At 23.3% G+C, this 18187-nt stretch overlaps 3 protein-coding genes across 6 annotated transcripts; 1 reads left to right on the top strand and 2 right to left on the bottom strand.

Annotated features, from left to right (window-relative positions):
• Positions 1-153: 153 nt before the first annotated feature.
• LOC122512883 (WD repeat-containing protein CG11141) lies at positions 154-13714 on the bottom strand. Of its 4 annotated transcripts, XR_006302672.1 has the most exons (11): positions 13569-13714; positions 12840-13070; positions 12610-12765; positions 12408-12539; positions 11137-11297; positions 10885-11020; positions 10336-10639; positions 10093-10249; positions 9164-10008; positions 8701-8854; positions 154-396 (listed from the first exon to the last, which is right to left on the bottom strand). XR_006302672.1 is itself a non-coding variant. In XM_043629004.1 (10 exons), exons 1-10 carry the CDS (start codon positions 13596-13598, stop codon positions 8763-8765), a joined length of 2244 nt encoding a protein of 747 aa, XP_043484939.1. In that variant the 5' UTR covers positions 13599-13714; the 3' UTR covers positions 8679-8762. The 4 variants fall into 4 exon arrangements, 3 of the variants coding, with proteins under 3 accessions (XP_043484939.1, XP_043484940.1, XP_043484941.1); XM_043629004.1 differs by lacking the exon at positions 154-396 and having other exon boundaries at positions 8679-8854; XM_043629005.1 differs by lacking the exon at positions 154-396 and having other exon boundaries at positions 8679-8854; positions 13488-13710.
• A 312-nt stretch (positions 13715-14026) lies between these two features.
• Positions 14027-15181, top strand: LOC122512928 (protein PBDC1). Its single transcript, XM_043629073.1, has 4 exons — positions 14027-14104; positions 14406-14471; positions 14539-14598; positions 14767-15181. The coding sequence occupies exons 1-4, from the start codon at positions 14084-14086 to the stop codon at positions 15133-15135; spliced, it is 516 nt and encodes a 171-aa protein (XP_043485008.1). The 5' UTR covers positions 14027-14083; the 3' UTR covers positions 15136-15181.
• Positions 15182-15192: 11 nt separating this feature from the next.
• LOC122512927 (probable ATP-dependent RNA helicase DDX56) lies at positions 15193-17814 on the bottom strand. Its single transcript, XM_043629072.1, has 6 exons — positions 17616-17814; positions 16822-17265; positions 16411-16670; positions 16112-16304; positions 15740-16041; positions 15193-15654 (listed from the first exon to the last, which is right to left on the bottom strand). Exons 1-6 carry the CDS (start codon positions 17706-17708, stop codon positions 15285-15287), a joined length of 1662 nt encoding a protein of 553 aa, XP_043485007.1. The 5' UTR covers positions 17709-17814; the 3' UTR covers positions 15193-15284.
• Between the last annotated feature and the right edge of the window lie 373 nt (positions 17815-18187).

The following is an 18187-nucleotide window of genomic DNA, read 5'->3' as shown; positions in this document are numbered from 1 at the left end:
AGATTTAAAATTTTAAGTATTATTTAGTTTTTAAATTAAAATAAATTAATTTATAAATATTTTCAATTTAATCATTTATAAATTGTAGATATAATTTCTTTACATTTTTATAATAAACAATTAAATTATTATTAAATTATTATTAATTAAACAATTTTCTTTTTGTGAATAAATTTTTTGTATTTTGTATTTTGAGAATGAGAGTATATAAATATCATTATAGAAAAAACAAACGAAACTAATTAGTTAACGATGATACAATTTTCAAGAAGCCTTTAATAGCTTCTCGTGCGTTTTATATTAAATAATAAATATAATGAAAAATTGGATGTATCAAGCAATACGTGATTGTAAACGAGTTGTAGGATGTTTCATACGATGTTTTTCGCTTGCTTCCTTTAAAAAAAAGAAAATGTAGTCAAAATCATTCAGGAAGATTAAAGCAAAAAATAAAAAAAAATCAGCACGTGTTATTAAAGTTTGGTAATCAAATACCAAACTTATCGACACCACAATGTTGTTAATCTACAATATTATTACTTTAGATAATGCATAATAATCAGCAAAAATATTTTGCTCTTTATTATTACAAAGAAAAATAAATAGCGGCACCCGTTTTACGTCCGCAAAAAGTGATTCGTAGTGTTTTTAATACAATATAACAAAATATATTGTTATTATCAATTTCTCAAATTTTTCGCCAAAAAAAAAAAAATACAACCTCTAGTTTTGCATCGCTTCTAAAAAAAAATCAGTTTCGCTATATGTAAAAACTGAACAAATTTTTTCTCATTTGCATCCGCAGCGTAAATGAAAAATCAACTCTTTAAAAAAAAACCATTTTAATATATTCGTCCAGAAAAAAAACCATTTTCACACAAATAAAATAATACAAAAATAACCGTGATACCTATTTCTCACTAATATTATAATAATGCCTGAAGAAAAAAATTATTCCAAAAGCAGAATTCAGAAAAAATCGCACACAAAAAGTGTTTTTTCATTAAAAAACAAAAAAATACATAGAAAAATTAATTGAATTAATAATTTAATAAACAATAAAAATATTAATTATTATTATTGTTTATTAAATTCTTACAATATTATCACGAATTAATTGTTACGATTATAATATGCCAGTTACTGTTCCTTATTCCGTCGAGATTTGATACAAAATCTTAAGCGTATTAATTTTTCTTTTTCACTTTTAATTAGACCGTTTTCAAGAATGTTCGATAAAACATCGGGGAGTTTGGAAAAGCTCGGTTAAATATATACACAACAAAAAAAAAATTATACTTTTGCCATGCGAGATTTTTAATTTCGAAAGAGAAAAAAAAATATTATGTAAAACGAAAATGAAAGGAAAAAGAAGGAAAATCAGAAAAGAGCTTTTCTATCTCACGCGCATTTAAAACAAAAAAAAAAAAAAAACAGTACACCACACTCCATCCAAAATCCACGTCCAATGTCCACAATTTTACCAACTTTTAGCGCAAGAGTAACGATATAAACTTAATTGACTGACACTCCTAAATATAGTTTAAATATTGTGACTCGAGTATTTTGACGACAATGGACCATGAGAGGATAATTAAATAAGCGAAGATATTTTCTCTCGAGGAATTAAAAAATTTAATTAAAAAAGAAAATTGTTATTTTACGTTAATATTATATAATAATAATAAATTCAATAATTGAAAATCGCAAAATAATTAAGGAACATTTTTTGAAATATTACAAAAAAAGCGAAATTGAAAAAAAACTTTAATAAAATTCTTTGTTAGAATTCAATTATTTTCATTAATAACAAAAATTTTTGCAAGAATTCAACTGTTTTTAAAAATTTGAACAAAATTCCTTGCAAAAAATTCAATTATTTTCATAACTGAAAAAAATTCTTTGTAGGAATTTAATTATTTTCAAAAATTAAAATCAAACTCTGCCCGAAGAATTCAATTATTTTCACAAATAAAAAATTTCTTCAAAATAATTCGAATATTTTTAAAAAATTTAATAATATTCTTCGTTAGAAATTCAATTATTTTCAAAATTTTAATAAAGTTCTTTGCAAGAATTTAATTATTTTCATAAATATATAACAAAATTCTTTGAAGAAATTCAATTATTTTCATAAATAAAAAATTTCTTCAAAATAATACAATTACATATTTTTAAAAAATTTAATAAAATTCTTTTCAAGAATTTCATTCTTTTCAGAAATAATAAAATTCTTCGTTAGAAATTCAATTATTTTTAAAAAAAATAAAATTCTTCGTAAAAATTCAATTTTTTCAAAAATGTCAATAAAATTCTTCCCAAGAATTCAATTATTTTCACAAATAAAAAATTCTTATGAAAATAATTCTTTGCAGGAATTTAATTATTTTCAAAATTTTTTTAAAAATTCTTTGTAAGAATTCAATTATTTTTCTTAATAATCAAATTCTTCCCAAAGAATTCAATTATTTTCACAATAAAAAAATTGTTATGAAAATAATTCAATTCTTACGAAGAATTTCTTCAAAACGATTGAATTATTTTTTAAAATTTAATTAAAATTCTTCCCAAGAATTCAATTATTTTCATAAATAAAATAATTCTTTGCAGGAATTTAATTATTTTCAAAATTTTTTATAAAATTCTTTGTAAGAATTCAATTATTTTTAAAAATAATATTTTATTTTGCATAAATTCAATTATTTTCATAAATAATAAATTCTTTGCAAAAAATGAATTATTTTCATAAATAAAATAATTCTTTGCAGAAATTTGAGTGTTTTTAAAAATTTTAATAAACTCTTCGTATGAATTCAATTTTTTTCAATACGATTTTAATTATAAATAATTATAAAAATTACGAATTAAAAGACGAATTTATCAAAACTAAAATTCTAAAATTCGTAATTTATTACAAAAAAAGAAATGTTTCCCGTCTATCCAGAGAAGTTTTAAAGTAAAAAAAGATAAATGAAAATTTTCTCTAGATTTTTAATTATATTTTTTAATTCAAAGAGAAAATATCAGAAATTGCAAGAAATGATTTCTTTTGTCTCTATTTTATATTTTTTTTTTACTTTCTGACCAGAAAGAAGTCTCTCGTGATTATAATTATATTTCAACATTAAACTTGAATATTAACATGAAAAAAATTTTCAAAATATTCATTCCCGTCCATTTTTGATAATTTTATCTACAAAAAAGCGAATTCATTTTAAATATCTCAATATTGTTTTGCTTCTTGCAAAAAAAATTTTATTTACATTTTGAAAATACAGTAGGGGAATGTAGTCAAGGTTGGCCTACTGTCTAGGTAGGCCACTCGCGTTTTTTTGTCAAGTTCACTAGCGCCACCTACGCGCATTTTTGTCGAAGCTTGTCTTAGTGAAACCTAACTTTTTGTTCAATTACATTTTCGGAAAATCGAAAATTGTGTTTTCTGTGACGTCGGTACAAAAAAAGCTCAAAAAAAGTTTTGTGCATAATGTGAAAAACCATTAATAAAAGATAAAAAACAAATTGAATCGTCAAGGCACGTATGCAGAAAATTTGTGGGACTCATGGTTGAAAGGAAAACAAAGTAAAAAATCGAATCCCGAAACGTATTTCTTTTTGTTTACAACAATTCGGTAATGTTACTTACTGTCAAGGTCGGCCACTATGTGTTTAAAATGCGCAAAGTTGAGGACGAGCTACTTCATTTGCAAAAACTGCAATTCTGTATAACTCATAATATAATTGATCATCTTATTAATATTTTTATTTAATTTTATTAATATTTTAGTGCAAAACTTTTTTTTATTTATATTTATTTTTTTATATTGTTTATTGTTATTATTTTGTTATTTCATTAAGTTACAAACTGTAAACAATAAAGAATGAATTTTCCGTAACTCCAAACATGTTATTTTATTTTTTAACGATTAATGCCCTTTGAATTTTAAACATGGCCGACCTTGACTGTAATGGCCAACCTGGACTACAAATTTTTTTTTTTTTAAATCTTTATAACTTTTTCATTTTTAAACCTGTCAATTTACTTTGTACAGAAAAAATGTTCCTATTAAACAGGACTTTCCAACCATATACTTCAATTGTCCAAATTCATTTTTAAAAAAAAGTTATAAACAAAAGTCAAAAAGGTGGCCGACCTAGACTATGTTCCCCTATAAATAATAATTGACAATCGAATACTAATAAAATCATAATAATACTATTGTATAGTAATTATTACCATTATTATTAATGAATAAATTTAATTATTCTAACATAATTTGCATAATTGTATTATAATAATTAAAAAATTAATTAATTAATTAATTACACTGAACAGAAAAATTTATTTTTATTTAAATAAAAATTATTTGTTCCAACTAAATATTTACTTAATATTAGACAAGTAATTGGTAATTTAATTCAAATAAATTTTTTTTCTGTGTATAATAATATAATTATTATAATTGTATTAATTACATTATTATAAAATTTTATGTAATATAAATATAACACAAAATTTTCATAATTATATTACTATAATTATAATTATTGTAATTCAATTATTATAATACAGTTATTATAATAAAATTATTATAATTATAAAATATTAAATAATTATTCTAACTATAAATTTGCAGCATTTATTTAATTATTTTAATTAATTTTAATTAATTAATTAATTAATTAAATTAATTATTTATAAAAATTTCAACTCTCATGAAGACTTGAAAAGTAAAATAAAATAGAGACAAAAATAAAAAAAAAATTGAACTCGGAAAACACTGCTAATTTTGAAAAGGAAAAAAAACCAAGAACGTAACCAGAGATGCAATCGAATGAACGAATAAAAAGTGATCGAGAAAAACTTTTTTTTTTTTACAAAAAGAAAATATGAGATTTTTACCAGTTTGATTTTTACCAGAAATGTAAAATGATAATTAATTTTTTCATTAACGATAAACACTCGGATTTTTAATTCTGGAAAAAAAAACTTGTATTATTCTATAAAATAAAAAAATTTATTGCAATTTTTTTTTCTTGCGTTTGTACAAGAAATAGTGCAACGAAGTGAAAGTTAAATATTTTAAAATGTACAAATAAAACTCGTGTGTGAGTTAATTTTGTATATTTTGAATTTCGTGTATATAAATATATTGTATGTGTATTTGTAATAATGCAATAATGATATAGTAAATATTAGTTTTGCAAAAAAAAAAGAAAAAGAATATAAGAACGATAAACATTTTTAACAGGGTACTAATATACGTTTTTATATGACAAATTTAATATATAGTCGCATTAAATTTCCAAACAATTTAACATTCATTCAAAATAAATTATTTTACAACAAAAAATTAAATTAGTATTTCAAACTTATTTGTTAATTATAAAATGTAATTTTTATTATAACTGTTATAACTTACTATAATATAATATAATAATAAATTAAATAATTACAATAAAAAATAAAATTGTAATTAAATTATATTATTATATTATAAAATATTTTGCCCTTAATACAAAATCAAAAGAAAATTCAAATTTTCTGATCTTTGTTTTTAATTTAGGAAAATTTAAATTAATAATAATAAAAATTTAATGCTTTCGGGGAATGAATGTTATTTAATGTTAATAATAATTATCATAGAAAAAAGAATAAATTGACAATGGGAAGTCTGTGATAAAAATTGATTAAAAAAAAGAAATTCGAAGAGAAAATCTCAGTTATTTTGTCTTTAAAAAAAAGTTACTCGATCACTTGAGAATTGTCTGAAAGAGAATAAGTATTAAAAATTTATTTGGACTGTGAAAAATAATTTATATAATATGGTAAAAGCGAAGGGCATTCATGAAAAATTATTTTCTGATTACAATTTATAAATTATATAAATTGAAGAAAAAAAATTGTTTGCGCACTAAAAATTGAAGTTTTAGAAAAAATTTATACATTCTAAAAGTCACAACATATTTACCAATTTGTTGAAATTAACTTTTTTAAATATATATATTAAATTATTATTATTATTATTAAAAACTAAAAAGAAAAATTTATAAATTATAAGAAAACTTTTATAAAATAATTGTTTACTATTAAATAAATGAATTGTGTCGAAAAATCTATTTTTATATATAATTCTTTGTATGACAAATTTCTAAAATATAAATTCGAAATTGTAAAAAAATTTATTTCACAGTTGTGATTTTTGGAATGAAGAATAATAATTGAAATAATTAGAAAAACGTTGTTGTGCATTTGTATTGTACTTTAATTACAGGTTTAATATCTATAATATTATAATTGTGCTTTGGTGAATATTGAACGATATTTAAAAAATATATATATATATATTATATATACTTTATAAACCGTAGCATTTTTAAAAATGAAAATAAAATTTGAGGAAAATATTGAATTTATTAAAAATATTATTGGCAAGAGTAAAACAAGTTAACTTCTTCGCTGTTAAACTATTTAAAATTGTTTGCGAGGCGAGTGTCGCTTTTTACGTAACGAAAAACTTGAATGATTTTTCAAATATTATGTAGTAAACATATTGTATTAATAATTAAGAGCGCAAATTTACGAATTTATTGTATTTTTTTGAAAAATAATTTCTTTGAAATATTCTTTTAATACAATTTAATATTTTTTTTGCAAATATGTCAGAAACATAATTTTTATTATTTTTAGTATATTTGGTATTAATGATATTAATAATACTAAATTTAATTTAGCATAATTTAGTATTAATAGTATTTATAATAATAAATTATTAATTTATTATTTCACATTTCCTCAAAATGTGAACATTTTTAACCAAATTTCCACAAGCTCATTATAATAATTCAAAAATCTTAAATTTGCGTTCTCTAATTTAAAAAAATCGATCATTCATTACAATATTGGAGATTATTATGGCTATATGTATATTATATAAATTATATATTATATATTATTAGACATTGAAATACTCGTAATAAAGACACGCCGACGCTTCCTGTGAACCTGATTTTTAATTTTCCCACCTCCTTTCTTTTTTTCAATTTTTTTCAAAATACTTTTAGGCATTTAACGAATATTATTAAAATTGGTTTATTATTAAAATTTTACATAAAATTAAATAAAATTTATCAATGAAATATTGTCCATATATAATTTTTAATAATTCTTTATTTTTATTTGATTGCAAAATAAAATTACAATTAAACAGAAAGACAAATATTAATTAGCCAAAATTCTAATAGGCTTCGCACTCGAGAATTATTTTTAAAAAAAGTATCTTTAAGGCTAAAAATATTCCTGCAAAATAATTAAATTCTTGATAAAAATTATATTTCATTTTTTTGAAAATAATTAAATTCTATTGAAGAATTTTATGAAAATTTAAAATATCTAATAACTGAATTATTACGAAAAATTTAATTAATTTAATTAAAATTGTATTAAAAATAATTGAATTCTTGATGTGAAGTTTATTATTTATGGAAATAATTAAATTTTTTCAAGGAATTTAATAAAAATTGTATTGAGAATAATAAAATTCTTGTAAGCAAATTTTAACGAAATTTTGAAAATTTTGAAAATAGTCTATATCTCTTTTAAAGAATATTTCATTAAAATAATTTTTTTTTTAATTTTATTTTAATAAAAGAAAATTATCTAAATTTTAATTATTGGATTCCTGTGAAAATTTTATTATTTATGCAAATAAATTAATTTTTGTTAAGAATTTTTTTATTTATGAAAATAATTGAATTCTTGGGAAGAATTTTATTAAAATTTTTAAAATTAATTGAATTTCTTCGAAGAATTCTATTATTTATGAAAATAAATGAATTAAAAAAAAAATTTTTTTTAATAGGTATTGTTTCTAAGATTTTTATTAAAATTTTTTAGAAGAATTTTTTTATTTGAACTATTAGCGGATTTAAAGTAGTTTAGTAAATTCTAAAAAAAAGTATCTAAATAGTAGCAAATCGTAAAAATAACAATAGTAGGTTTTTATAGATTAATGCGAAACCTGTTTTAATGTTTGGAAAAAAATTTTACATGACTAGATTCAGAAACAGAAAAATCGACTAAAGCAATATAAAATAAATTTAATAAGTAATAATAAATATTTAATAATTATTATTTAATTTAATTTTATAATTTATAATTAAAGCACAATTATAGGTACAGGACTTAATAAAATTTCTTATCTTATTATGCTTTGTGCTTAGTTTAATTGTATAACTTTTTTTTCCTAACTACTTCTCTAATATTATACTTTTTTCACCTATATTCTAAAAAAAAATTGCAAAAAAATATTATATTAAGCTTCAATACTTTTCCATTGAGCTAGTGAACAATTATCAATACACTCCAAAATCATTTTATGAAAATGGAATATCATTATAAATGTTGCATAAAAAATTGATTTCACTTTTTTTCGAATAAAATGTACAATTTGTGACTCTGTTACTTAAAAAAAAAAATAATAGATCCTTTTTTTCAATAAATTCTATAAAAATATAAAGCTATTTTTTAAAAGCTTGTAAAATATTTAAAAACATATAATAGAAATAAGAATAAAGATAACAAAAAAAAATAATAGAAATAATGATAATAAAAAAAATAAAAATAAAAATAGTGATAATAATAAAAATAATAATAATAATAATAATAATAATAATAATAATAATAATAATAATAATAATCACCGCGTGAATCCATCAGTCTACAAAATTGTCCATTTGAACTACAAAGGAACCGAAAAATATTTTCAAGGGTAGCTGACAAACACCCAGTCTTCATTATCTTTATCTTTTCTTTTCTCCTCGTAAACAATCGTCGACACAAAGTCTCTTGAAAGATCTGAAATTTTTTGTGTTTTTACTTTTTTTTATTTATTCTTTAGTATAAATATTATAAAAACTTATAATTAGAAGTACTTTTCTCGATTTATGTTTAAAATAGTTCAAAATAGTTTAAAATAGTTTAAAACAATGTTAGTTTAAAATAGTCTCATTCAAATATTTTTAAAAATACTTTTAAAAATAATTTTAAATATATTAAAAATTAATAGAAAATTGTTAAAATATTGCAGATTCTATAATTATATTCTATAATTACGATAAATATTTACGATGATTATTATTATTTACGTTAAATATTCTTATTTACCATTAAATTGAAGTTCAGAATCAACATTGATATTTGAAGTTGGAGGTTCAACTCCAATATCGACGTTGTTATTTTGAAATTCACTCAATTTGTTCTTTAAGAGTATTTTACTGCACTCTCCCAAATCTTCAAGTTTCTTCAATTCCGTTTTATAGCTTGCGTCCTCCTCGACAGATTCAGTTTCCGTACGATCAGTCACTTCGTCCTGTTCATCATCAATATCGTTTTTTATTTCTGAATTATATTCGCTTTCATTAATACTACAATTATCGTAAGGAATTGCGTCAATTGATGTTAAAATATTTGAATCTGGTGGATAGATTCGACTACTCGTCATATATTCAGACAAATCAAAATTCAAAACATCAGCTAATAATTTCTCCTTATTCTCCACATCCTTTTGTATAGAATCTAAATTTCTATCTGATTTTAATAACATATCGTTATCAATACTCAATGTAAGTAATGAAGAATGAGTCGTCACACCATTATTTAATTTAAATTTATGATTAAAATTCGATGAATCATCACCAAATCCATTGCTATGAATTCCGTTAATTGTTTTGTTTGATGATTTTCTATTTCTACGTTCAGGAGTAAATACAACGTCCTCGAATTCTTGTTCGGCAATTTTTTCAAATATTCGTCGACGATCATTGCGTTTTTCATTTTCCTCGAGAGTTGGCAATTTACACGATTCAATTATTCCGACTCGTAACGTTGAGTCATTGTCAGTCACCAAGGGAGTTTCGAGTTCCAAAGGAACAATTGGCGGTATTTCTAAGGCTTCCTCCGCATTTACTATTGACGTTGTGTCCGTTCCTATTGTCACAGAAGGCAGGACACTGAAAAAAAAATTTTAAAATCTATTTTTTTGATTTCTTTGAAAAATTAGTTTTAAAAAACTAGTTCAAAATTAAAATACTCACCCGATTGCTTGTATAATATTCGTTGGATTAATTTTATGAAATGGAATTGCTGGAACAATTGAACTTTCCTTAAGTTTTGAAGTCAATTCCAAAATTCCCGTAGTCACCGGCTTACTAATTTGGGCAAGAGATATTGAATCCATCATGGAATCTGTATCTAAAAATTAAAAGAATAAAATTAAAAATTGGAAAACAGAAATAATTTTTAAAGTGTATACAATGGAAAAATTAGAAGATACTCACTGGAGATGTAAGAATTATTCTCAGGATGATAAGCAACTCTAATAATATTTCTTTTGCCTTCAAGGATAAAGATCTCGTCTTTCGTGCACGCAACGTGAGTAACGTGTCTCACGTCAGTTATCGCGGCCGTAATACTAATAGTTATTGGATTAACAACATAAATAATATCATCACTATAAGTGACCAATAAATCATCAGAGAATGGCAATACAATTCCAAACGTCGGCTCTCCTCTACTTTTTCTTGTACTCTCCTGCGCTGGATTCAGTAATTCAACTTCCGAATGGCCAAATTTAATTGCATCCTAAAAATCGCCACACAAATTATCAAGTATATTCAAAATATAGTATAAAAAATACAAATAAATATTATTTAATACTATAAATAGGAAAATAAAAAATAGAAACAAATATTAAATACTGTATAAATATAAATATAAAAAGAAATAAAATATTAAATACTATATAATGCAAATAATAAAATAGAAAATAAAAATTAAATAAATAAAATAAAAATGATAATTTTGGAGAAAATGAAACATTTCTATACTTTAAACATCAGTGTCTTTAATACAGTTCCATTTTTATCAGCTTGCCAAAGTCTTAAACCAGGTCTGCTCGCATAAATCACCGGATTCTGAACATGACTAATACGATTTCCAAATACTGCTCCTAATTTACCTAATCTAAAATCAATGTTCAACGGTATTCGATTAATTTATTAAATTTCAATAATATATTTTTAAATAGAGAAAATTTCTTTTGTATATTTCAATAATTTTATGAAGAAAATAGAACTTACATCTTACGCTCCTTTTGTCCCACCTGCATCACTTTTCCTTTATCATTTAGATTGACGAGAATTGTCCGAAATAATGTGGACACTAATAGTAAACCTTGTTGATAACTAAGCTGTACAATTGAATACTTTTCGTTTAAAAGTTCCGACGACTTGGATAAATGCTGTAATGATGAAATTTTATTAAAATCTACTATAATTGATGGAAGTAAAAAATATAAACATAAAAAATAGAAAATTAGAAAAAGAAATCAGGCCTCGGATTAACTTTAAGGGGCAAAAAGAAGTCAATTTTGTCGATTAAAAATACAAAAAAGGCGTTAATTTAATTCAGTGTTGTGAAAAAGAATTAATTTTCCTGATCTTTCAGATTTCTAAATTCAATTATTCAAAACTTGAATAATTTTGCCAAAAAAATATGTAAACACTTATTTGATTTTCGACAGGAAGTAAAATTGAAAAACTTAATTTAAAACCTCTTGAAATTTAATAATTTCAAAAAATTACAACCATAACTCTTCAAAAATTCAATTATTTTCTAAAATTTTAACGAAAATTCATCTCTAATTCAATTATTTTTAATAATTTTCTGAAAGTTTTTCAAGAATTCAAATTTAAATACAAAAAATCAATTCTTTTATAATTGCAACTATCACTGTTTTTTTTAAATTATTAACTTATATTCTCAAAAAATTATAATAAAGAAATTCTTAAAATTAATTTTTTCAAAATTATTTTAATAAAATTTTTAGAAGCTAATTTTTTGTAATTTTCATTTTTAAATTTACTATTGAAGATTTTTCATTAAAATTTTTAAGAATTCAATTATTTTTTAAAAATTAAAATTAAAATTAAAATTCTCCAAAAGTTGATTATAAAAATTTACAATTAAAATTCTCCAAACGTTGATTTTCAAAAATTAAAAAAAAATAAATTACTCTCAATTAAATTTTACAAAATTTCAATTATTTAAACATTTTTTAATTAAAGGTATATTTTAAAAATTAAATTATCTCATAAGAATTATTCGAAAGTTACTATTGAAACAATATGTCTCTAATTATTTTTCACACTATAAAAGTCGAAATAAATTTAATTTTATATTAAAATTGTGGTATTTTGTTAAAATATTTGGAAGAAAAGTAGAAAAAGTCTCATTTTTTAAAAATAGTCGAAAAAGTCATAATATCCAAGACCTGATAAATATGAAAATAAGAAATAGAAAATATGAAAAAGGTGTCAAAATAAAAAATAGAAAAATGTATAAAAAGTACCATATAAAAATCGATTTCTGTAAAAACGACCAAACCGTCTTGATCACCACTAAATAGTTTCATGCCATTTTTCGACCAATCAACAGCCGTGACTGTTGATTTGTGTAAACCGGCAATATTATACCTCTCGACCTGAAATTAAATAATGTAAAAAAATATGTCCTCTTTTTAAAAAGAAACCTAAAGAAAAGAATATTTTTACTTGTTTCTTCTGTTTTGGTTTTAAACTTTCTGGCAATGAGTCTGGAGGTTGTTTTGGTATTTGAAAAACTGTAACTATTCCTTGATCATTTCCCACGGCAACCATATAATCGACTGTTGAAATTACTCTTATACAAGTAATCACTGTGTTTACATTCTGAAAGTACAATTAAAAATTATTTTTTGCTTTTTACTACTAGCAATTTTTTTTTTTTGAAAATAAAAACTTACTTCACATCGAAGTTTTTGTATTTCTCCATTCTCGCGATTGAACCAATAAACAAGACCGTGATTTGTGCCAATTGCTATAAATTCCGACAGGACATCAATGCAAGTGAAATTAATATTTTGTGAGAAAAGTCCATTTTGTATTTTTGCTGGTAATCTTTGAAGAAGAGTTGCTAATGGAGCCCATTCTCTTAGCACACCACTGTCCTCACTCATTGGCGTTGACATTATTGCCTGTAATTAAGTTCTTTTCTCCTTCCTTATCTTTTTTATTTATTTATTTATTAATATACTGATAGTATAAAACAAACATTCCTCGTGTTAAAAATAAATACATACACGAAAAAGACGTCATCTATTACATTAAATATTATCCATTCTAAAATTATTTAAATTTCCAAAATCTATAATATGAATTAATGTTGAATATTTTATACCCTGTATATTTTTATATTCATTCCCAAACAATGTGAATAATCAAAACAAAACTAACAATAACAAAAACACCTTGATTATAGGTTAATGTTTAATTGTTTAAAAAATTCGCCCTTGTGACAAAACTTTGTTTAATAAACATATTTATGGAAAACGTTTATATTAATTATATGTAAAATAAATAAATGAAAAAAGGATAAAAATTGAATTTATTACCTCTACTTACAAATACTCCAAAAAGGATATTGTAGAGATGATAAATGTAATCTATCTATCTGTCAGTTTATAATAATTTACCATTTTTCTATTTCTCATGCAAACTGGCATTTTTAATTACATTATTACTGGATTGAAGCATATATGTGTAATTAATTTATGACACATTAAAAAAAAATATATTCTCACATCCCGGTAAATGGTATTTACGCACGTCGCCCACGTCAGAATCCAAAAATTCTTGGAATTTCTTTTCATTAAAAATGCATCCACCATGTTTTATTGGCGCGAATTTTAAATAGATGTTGCTCATTTGAAAATTCAAATTTACGCGGCAAAAAGGAACCAATGAGCTCCATTTTCGTGACGCATGTGACGCATGTGCAATGTAAAAATCGTGTTTTGGAAACGGGTTCTTATAAATTAAATATTTTATTTGCACATGGATAATTAATTTTCCTGTATTTTTATTAGTAAATAACGTAAATACAATTTTTTTATTTACATTTTTTGATAAATTTATAAATAATTAAGTCTCACGGATTGTTAATTTGTTATATTAAAAATTAAAACGGACAATTTTCAATTTTAATAAAATGGCTCAATTCGGAAACGTTGTAAGTACATAGTATAATTTAAATAAATTTTTATTAAAGCATTAATTTATAATTATAAATGTAATCAGAATATAAAAAGCATTTACTACGTGTTAATTTATTAACTCTTTAATTATTGATATGTATTTTTTAAGTAAATTGCAGTATTCTTTTAACTTCTATTTTTGAGGTTATGAACGAAATTTGTCTATAATAAACGTAAATACATTAATTATATGCAATTTAATTATTTATAAGTAAATGAAACATAATTATTTAGACATAAATTAGGTTTTACTTTTAAAAATAATTTATTTTTCAGTCAGCTGATCAAATAATGGTTGGCAGTAGTGTTTTGTCTCGACCTGCCGAAGAATTCGATAATGATGTGAGTGAAAACATTTTACAATTTTATTAATAATTAAATAAATACTAATTTTTCTTTTACATTTTAGCCTTCTGTGGAAGCGATGTGGGCTATGAAAGCTTTCGAGCACGCTGAAATTTACTTTAACGTAAGTGAATTAATAATTTTTTAAATAAAACTTGAGATTTAATTTTGTTTTAAGAATTAAAAATATTAATGCCCGATAGATTTTTAAATATTTTAAATACTAAATACTAATTAATTTAAAATTTAAAGTAAATAGAATTTTATTATATTCCTAATTTCTAAATTACAGATCTTGTGTTCGGTGGATCCAAAATTACTGAGATTAACACCTCACGATGAGCAAATTTACAAAACGTTTCGCGAAACATTTCCAAATCTCAAAGTCGACGTGATAAATGAAGACGAATTAAAATCTGAGGAGGGAAAAAAAATATGGAGACCATTTTGCGAGCATTTTAAAAATGTCGTTGAAGAATATAGTTTTGGCACTCTTTTGCGTTCAAATTGTAAGGATGGTTACACGGAAACTAATAGTATTTTAACAACGAGAATACAATTTTACGCCATTGAATTGGCGAGAAATCGTGAGGGTGACAACGATGGAATTCGAGAGAAATTCAAACCGAAGAAAATAATTAATAACGAAAATAAGTCGTAAAAGTAGATAATTAATTTTAGTCACACTTTATTTTTGTTTTCATTTTTTATTAAATTGAAAAAAAATGTTTTTTTGTACACAATCCTTTTTGTATAATATAAGACTCGTATATTTTTTACAATTATTATATTAATTAAAATTAATACATTTTAAGTTTTCTTCTTTTTAGTTAATTTAAAACTAAGTAATGGATTTGATGATCTTGCGGCGAATTTTGATTTTGCTGCAGTCGCACCAGATGCTGCGAGATTACGATCGAACTTCCTTTTTCTTCTTCCTAGACCAACTAATTTTTTCAATGAATTCGGCACTAAATATTCGGGTACATCTTTTAAATGCGGTTGCAATTTAACTGTGTGCAATGCTTTATCCTGTCGTAGACATTGTAAATCTCGAGGATTCTCTTCAAAGTGACTTTTCAATTTTTCACAACTCAATACTTCTTGTTTGATTTCCTTGAGTCGTGCCTCTCGTACTGCTATTCTTGTAACTGCTTTCCACGCATCCTTGGCTCGATAACTATTTTCAAAAAGAAAATTTGAATTGAAATTTATTTTAAATTATTCAATTTTTATTTTAATATAAAATTTTTAAAAAAACTCACCGAAAGCCTTCAACTTCGTCTAGTTTGAATTGATAAGTTTTAAAAAGTGTTTCACGACCATATTCCTGTTTTAATTCTTTGTCAACATTTTCCATTAGTTCTCGTTCGCGAATTGATATGAAACTTAAAGCAGATCCTTGATTTTTTCCACGAGCTGTGCGACCTGCCCGATGAATATAAGAATTCACGTCCAAAGGAAAGTCGAAATTTATCACATTCGAAACGAATTGAAAGTCAATACCACGAGCTACTCCAGATTCTTTGTCTTTCCTGCGTTTTGTCTTTTGTTTCACCACGTGGGGCTATAAAGAAAAATTTAAATATTAATCCTGCTTTAAAAAAATATTTTATTATTCAAAAAAAGAAATTTACTTCTTCCAGTGCTTGTTCATCGGAAGCAATGATAATATCGTAAGTTCCGGTATTAAATTGCATGACTGCTCTGCATCTCGAACTTGCCGGCAATTCGGAATTCAAGACACAAGTTGGAATTCCAAATTGTTCTAAAAACAATTTTAACTTGTAACAACGATCCACTGTATTTACGAATATGATACTTTTTCCCCTGAAATATTTAATTTTATTATTTATTCGATTAATTGTTTTCAAATTATTTAATTTTTCTTATTTACTTTTGTATTATTATTTCTTTTTTTTTAAATTGTAATTACCGAATTAAGTGAAGCTTCAAGAGGGCGTATAAAATCGCAGCTTTATCATTTTCCTCGGCTGCAAGTGTATAATGAGCGAGTTGCGATGGAGGAGCAAGAGGCGGTTCTTCCAGTTTTAAAATTGCCGGATTATGTAATACTAATTTTTTCAGAGTCAAAACATCATTGGATAAAGTTGCAGACGCCAATATTGATTGACAAGCTTTTGGTAAATGTTTCAATACACCCTTTACTTCGTCTTCATAGCCAAAGGAAAATACCTTTAAATAAAGAATTATTTTTTCGTCAAAAATCATAATTCGTCCAAAATTATATTTTTTATTATGTATTAATCAAACGAAGGAAAAGAATAAATTAAAAGATTAAAAATAAATAAAGTAAATTTCTAGATAGATTAAAAATTATACGAACCAAATCAGCTTCGTCGATAATTAATGTTTCGAGACTATTTTTTAAATTTAAATTGCCGGCATTTATGTGCTGTAGAGTTCGACCTGGAGTACCGACAACAATATCGGGACATCTGAGTAGCAATGGTTTTTGAACATTTAAATCTTCCTGTGGACTGATATCGACTTTTGTCACTTCTCGTGAACATTTTGTCGTCAATGCGTCGATTACTTGAGAAATTTGTTTACATAATTCTTTGGAGGGCGCGAGTATAAGTCCTTTCACTTCCTGGTGACTCTGATTTTCCTTTCTAGTCAATATCTTTTGAATTAAAGGAATTGCGAACGCTCCAGTTTTACCCGATCCAGTTCGAGCTCTTATCAAAACATCCTTTCCGTCCAGTAAAAGTGGAATTGTTTTCTCTTGAATCAGGGTCGGTTCGGCCCAACCTAATTTTGCGATTGCCTGTAAATTTTTAAATTAACCACAAATCTAATTAATTAAAATACTTTTTTCTAAACATACAGTAATTTAATTAATTTAAATAAAAAACTACAAAATAATATTTGGAGAAATCCACTAAAAAATGATTTACGACCGAAAGAATCACGCAATTTATCATAAATTAAAATAAATATTTAAAACCTACAAAAAAGTAAATATTCATTTTTTATTTACTTCAGAAATATTGAACTATAATCATCAATAAAATAAATAATAACACAAAAAAAGACATAAATATTCCAAAACAAATTTTTAAAAAAAACGTGACATAACCTATAAAATACTATTTTAGTCATTTTACATCTACTTACTTTTAAAATTCTGTCATCTAACTCCATTTCATGAAAATGTTGAATTTTTAATTCATCCTCCTCGTCTGATGGCACGTCCATTGTCGTATTCATTATTTAAAAAAAACTAATTAATCTACACAATAAATTAATATTTACCACGTGCCAAGTTTTATTGTTTTTCAACCAGGGAACTTTACCCACATGAAATCCATGAAGTACAGTCAATAAGGAAATTTAAGGAAAATTACCATACTGACAGATTTGACAATTTTTTACTTTCTCCAATTTTTTATTAATACAATAAAAAATTGAAAGAAAAAAACACGTTATTCCTTGATTTTAAAAATAATTCCAAATATTACAATTCCCATAGATAATTTTTCGTCTAAATGGAAATTAATTAATGTTTATTTTTACGATTAGGAGAAATTTCCGTAAATGTCAGAAATTTAGTCTTTGTTTCCCATCCACATTTTTAGTTTACAAAACAAAAAAAAATATAAACAGAAAATTTTTGTTTATTTATTATGATAATGAATTGTTTTAAAAATCATTTTTCTTGATTTAAAATAAATTCCATTAGTTTATTG

Source organism: Leptopilina heterotoma, unplaced genomic scaffold (assembly GCF_015476425.1).
Source record: "Leptopilina heterotoma isolate Lh14 unplaced genomic scaffold, ASM1547642v1 Lhet_13, whole genome shotgun sequence".
Classification (NCBI taxonomy): Eukaryota; Metazoa; Arthropoda; class Insecta; order Hymenoptera; family Figitidae; genus Leptopilina; species Leptopilina heterotoma.
Note: the sequence above shows the minus strand (reverse complement) of the source record. Positions and strands in the feature narration are given on the sequence as shown.

Coding starts and splice junctions, on each gene's coding strand:
- LOC122512883 (XM_043629004.1), bottom strand. CDS start 13,598: ATGCCAGTTTGCATGAGAAATAGAAAAATG. Junction 12,766..12,839: donor TACAAAAACTTCGATGTGAA/GTAAGTTTTTAT, acceptor TTGTACTTTCAG/AATGTAAACACAGTGATTAC. Junction 10,009..10,092: donor AATATTATACAAGCAATCGG/GTGAGTATTTTA, acceptor TTTTTTTTTCAG/TGTCCTGCCTTCTGTGACAA.
- LOC122512928 (XM_043629073.1), top strand. CDS start 14,084: ATGGCTCAATTCGGAAACGTT. Junction 14,472..14,538: donor CCGAAGAATTCGATAATGAT/GTGAGTGAAAAC, acceptor TTTACATTTTAG/CCTTCTGTGGAAGCGATGTG. Junction 14,599..14,766: donor ACGCTGAAATTTACTTTAAC/GTAAGTGAATTA, acceptor TCTAAATTACAG/ATCTTGTGTTCGGTGGATCC.
- LOC122512927 (XM_043629072.1), bottom strand. CDS start 17,708: ATGAATACGACAATGGACGTGCCATCAGACGAGGAGGATGAATTAAAA. Junction 16,671..16,821: donor TTATCGACGAAGCTGATTTG/GTTCGTATAATT, acceptor CTTTATTTAAAG/GTATTTTCCTTTGGCTATGA. Junction 15,655..15,739: donor GACGAAGTTGAAGGCTTTCG/GTGAGTTTTTTT, acceptor TTTTGAAAATAG/TTATCGAGCCAAGGATGCGT.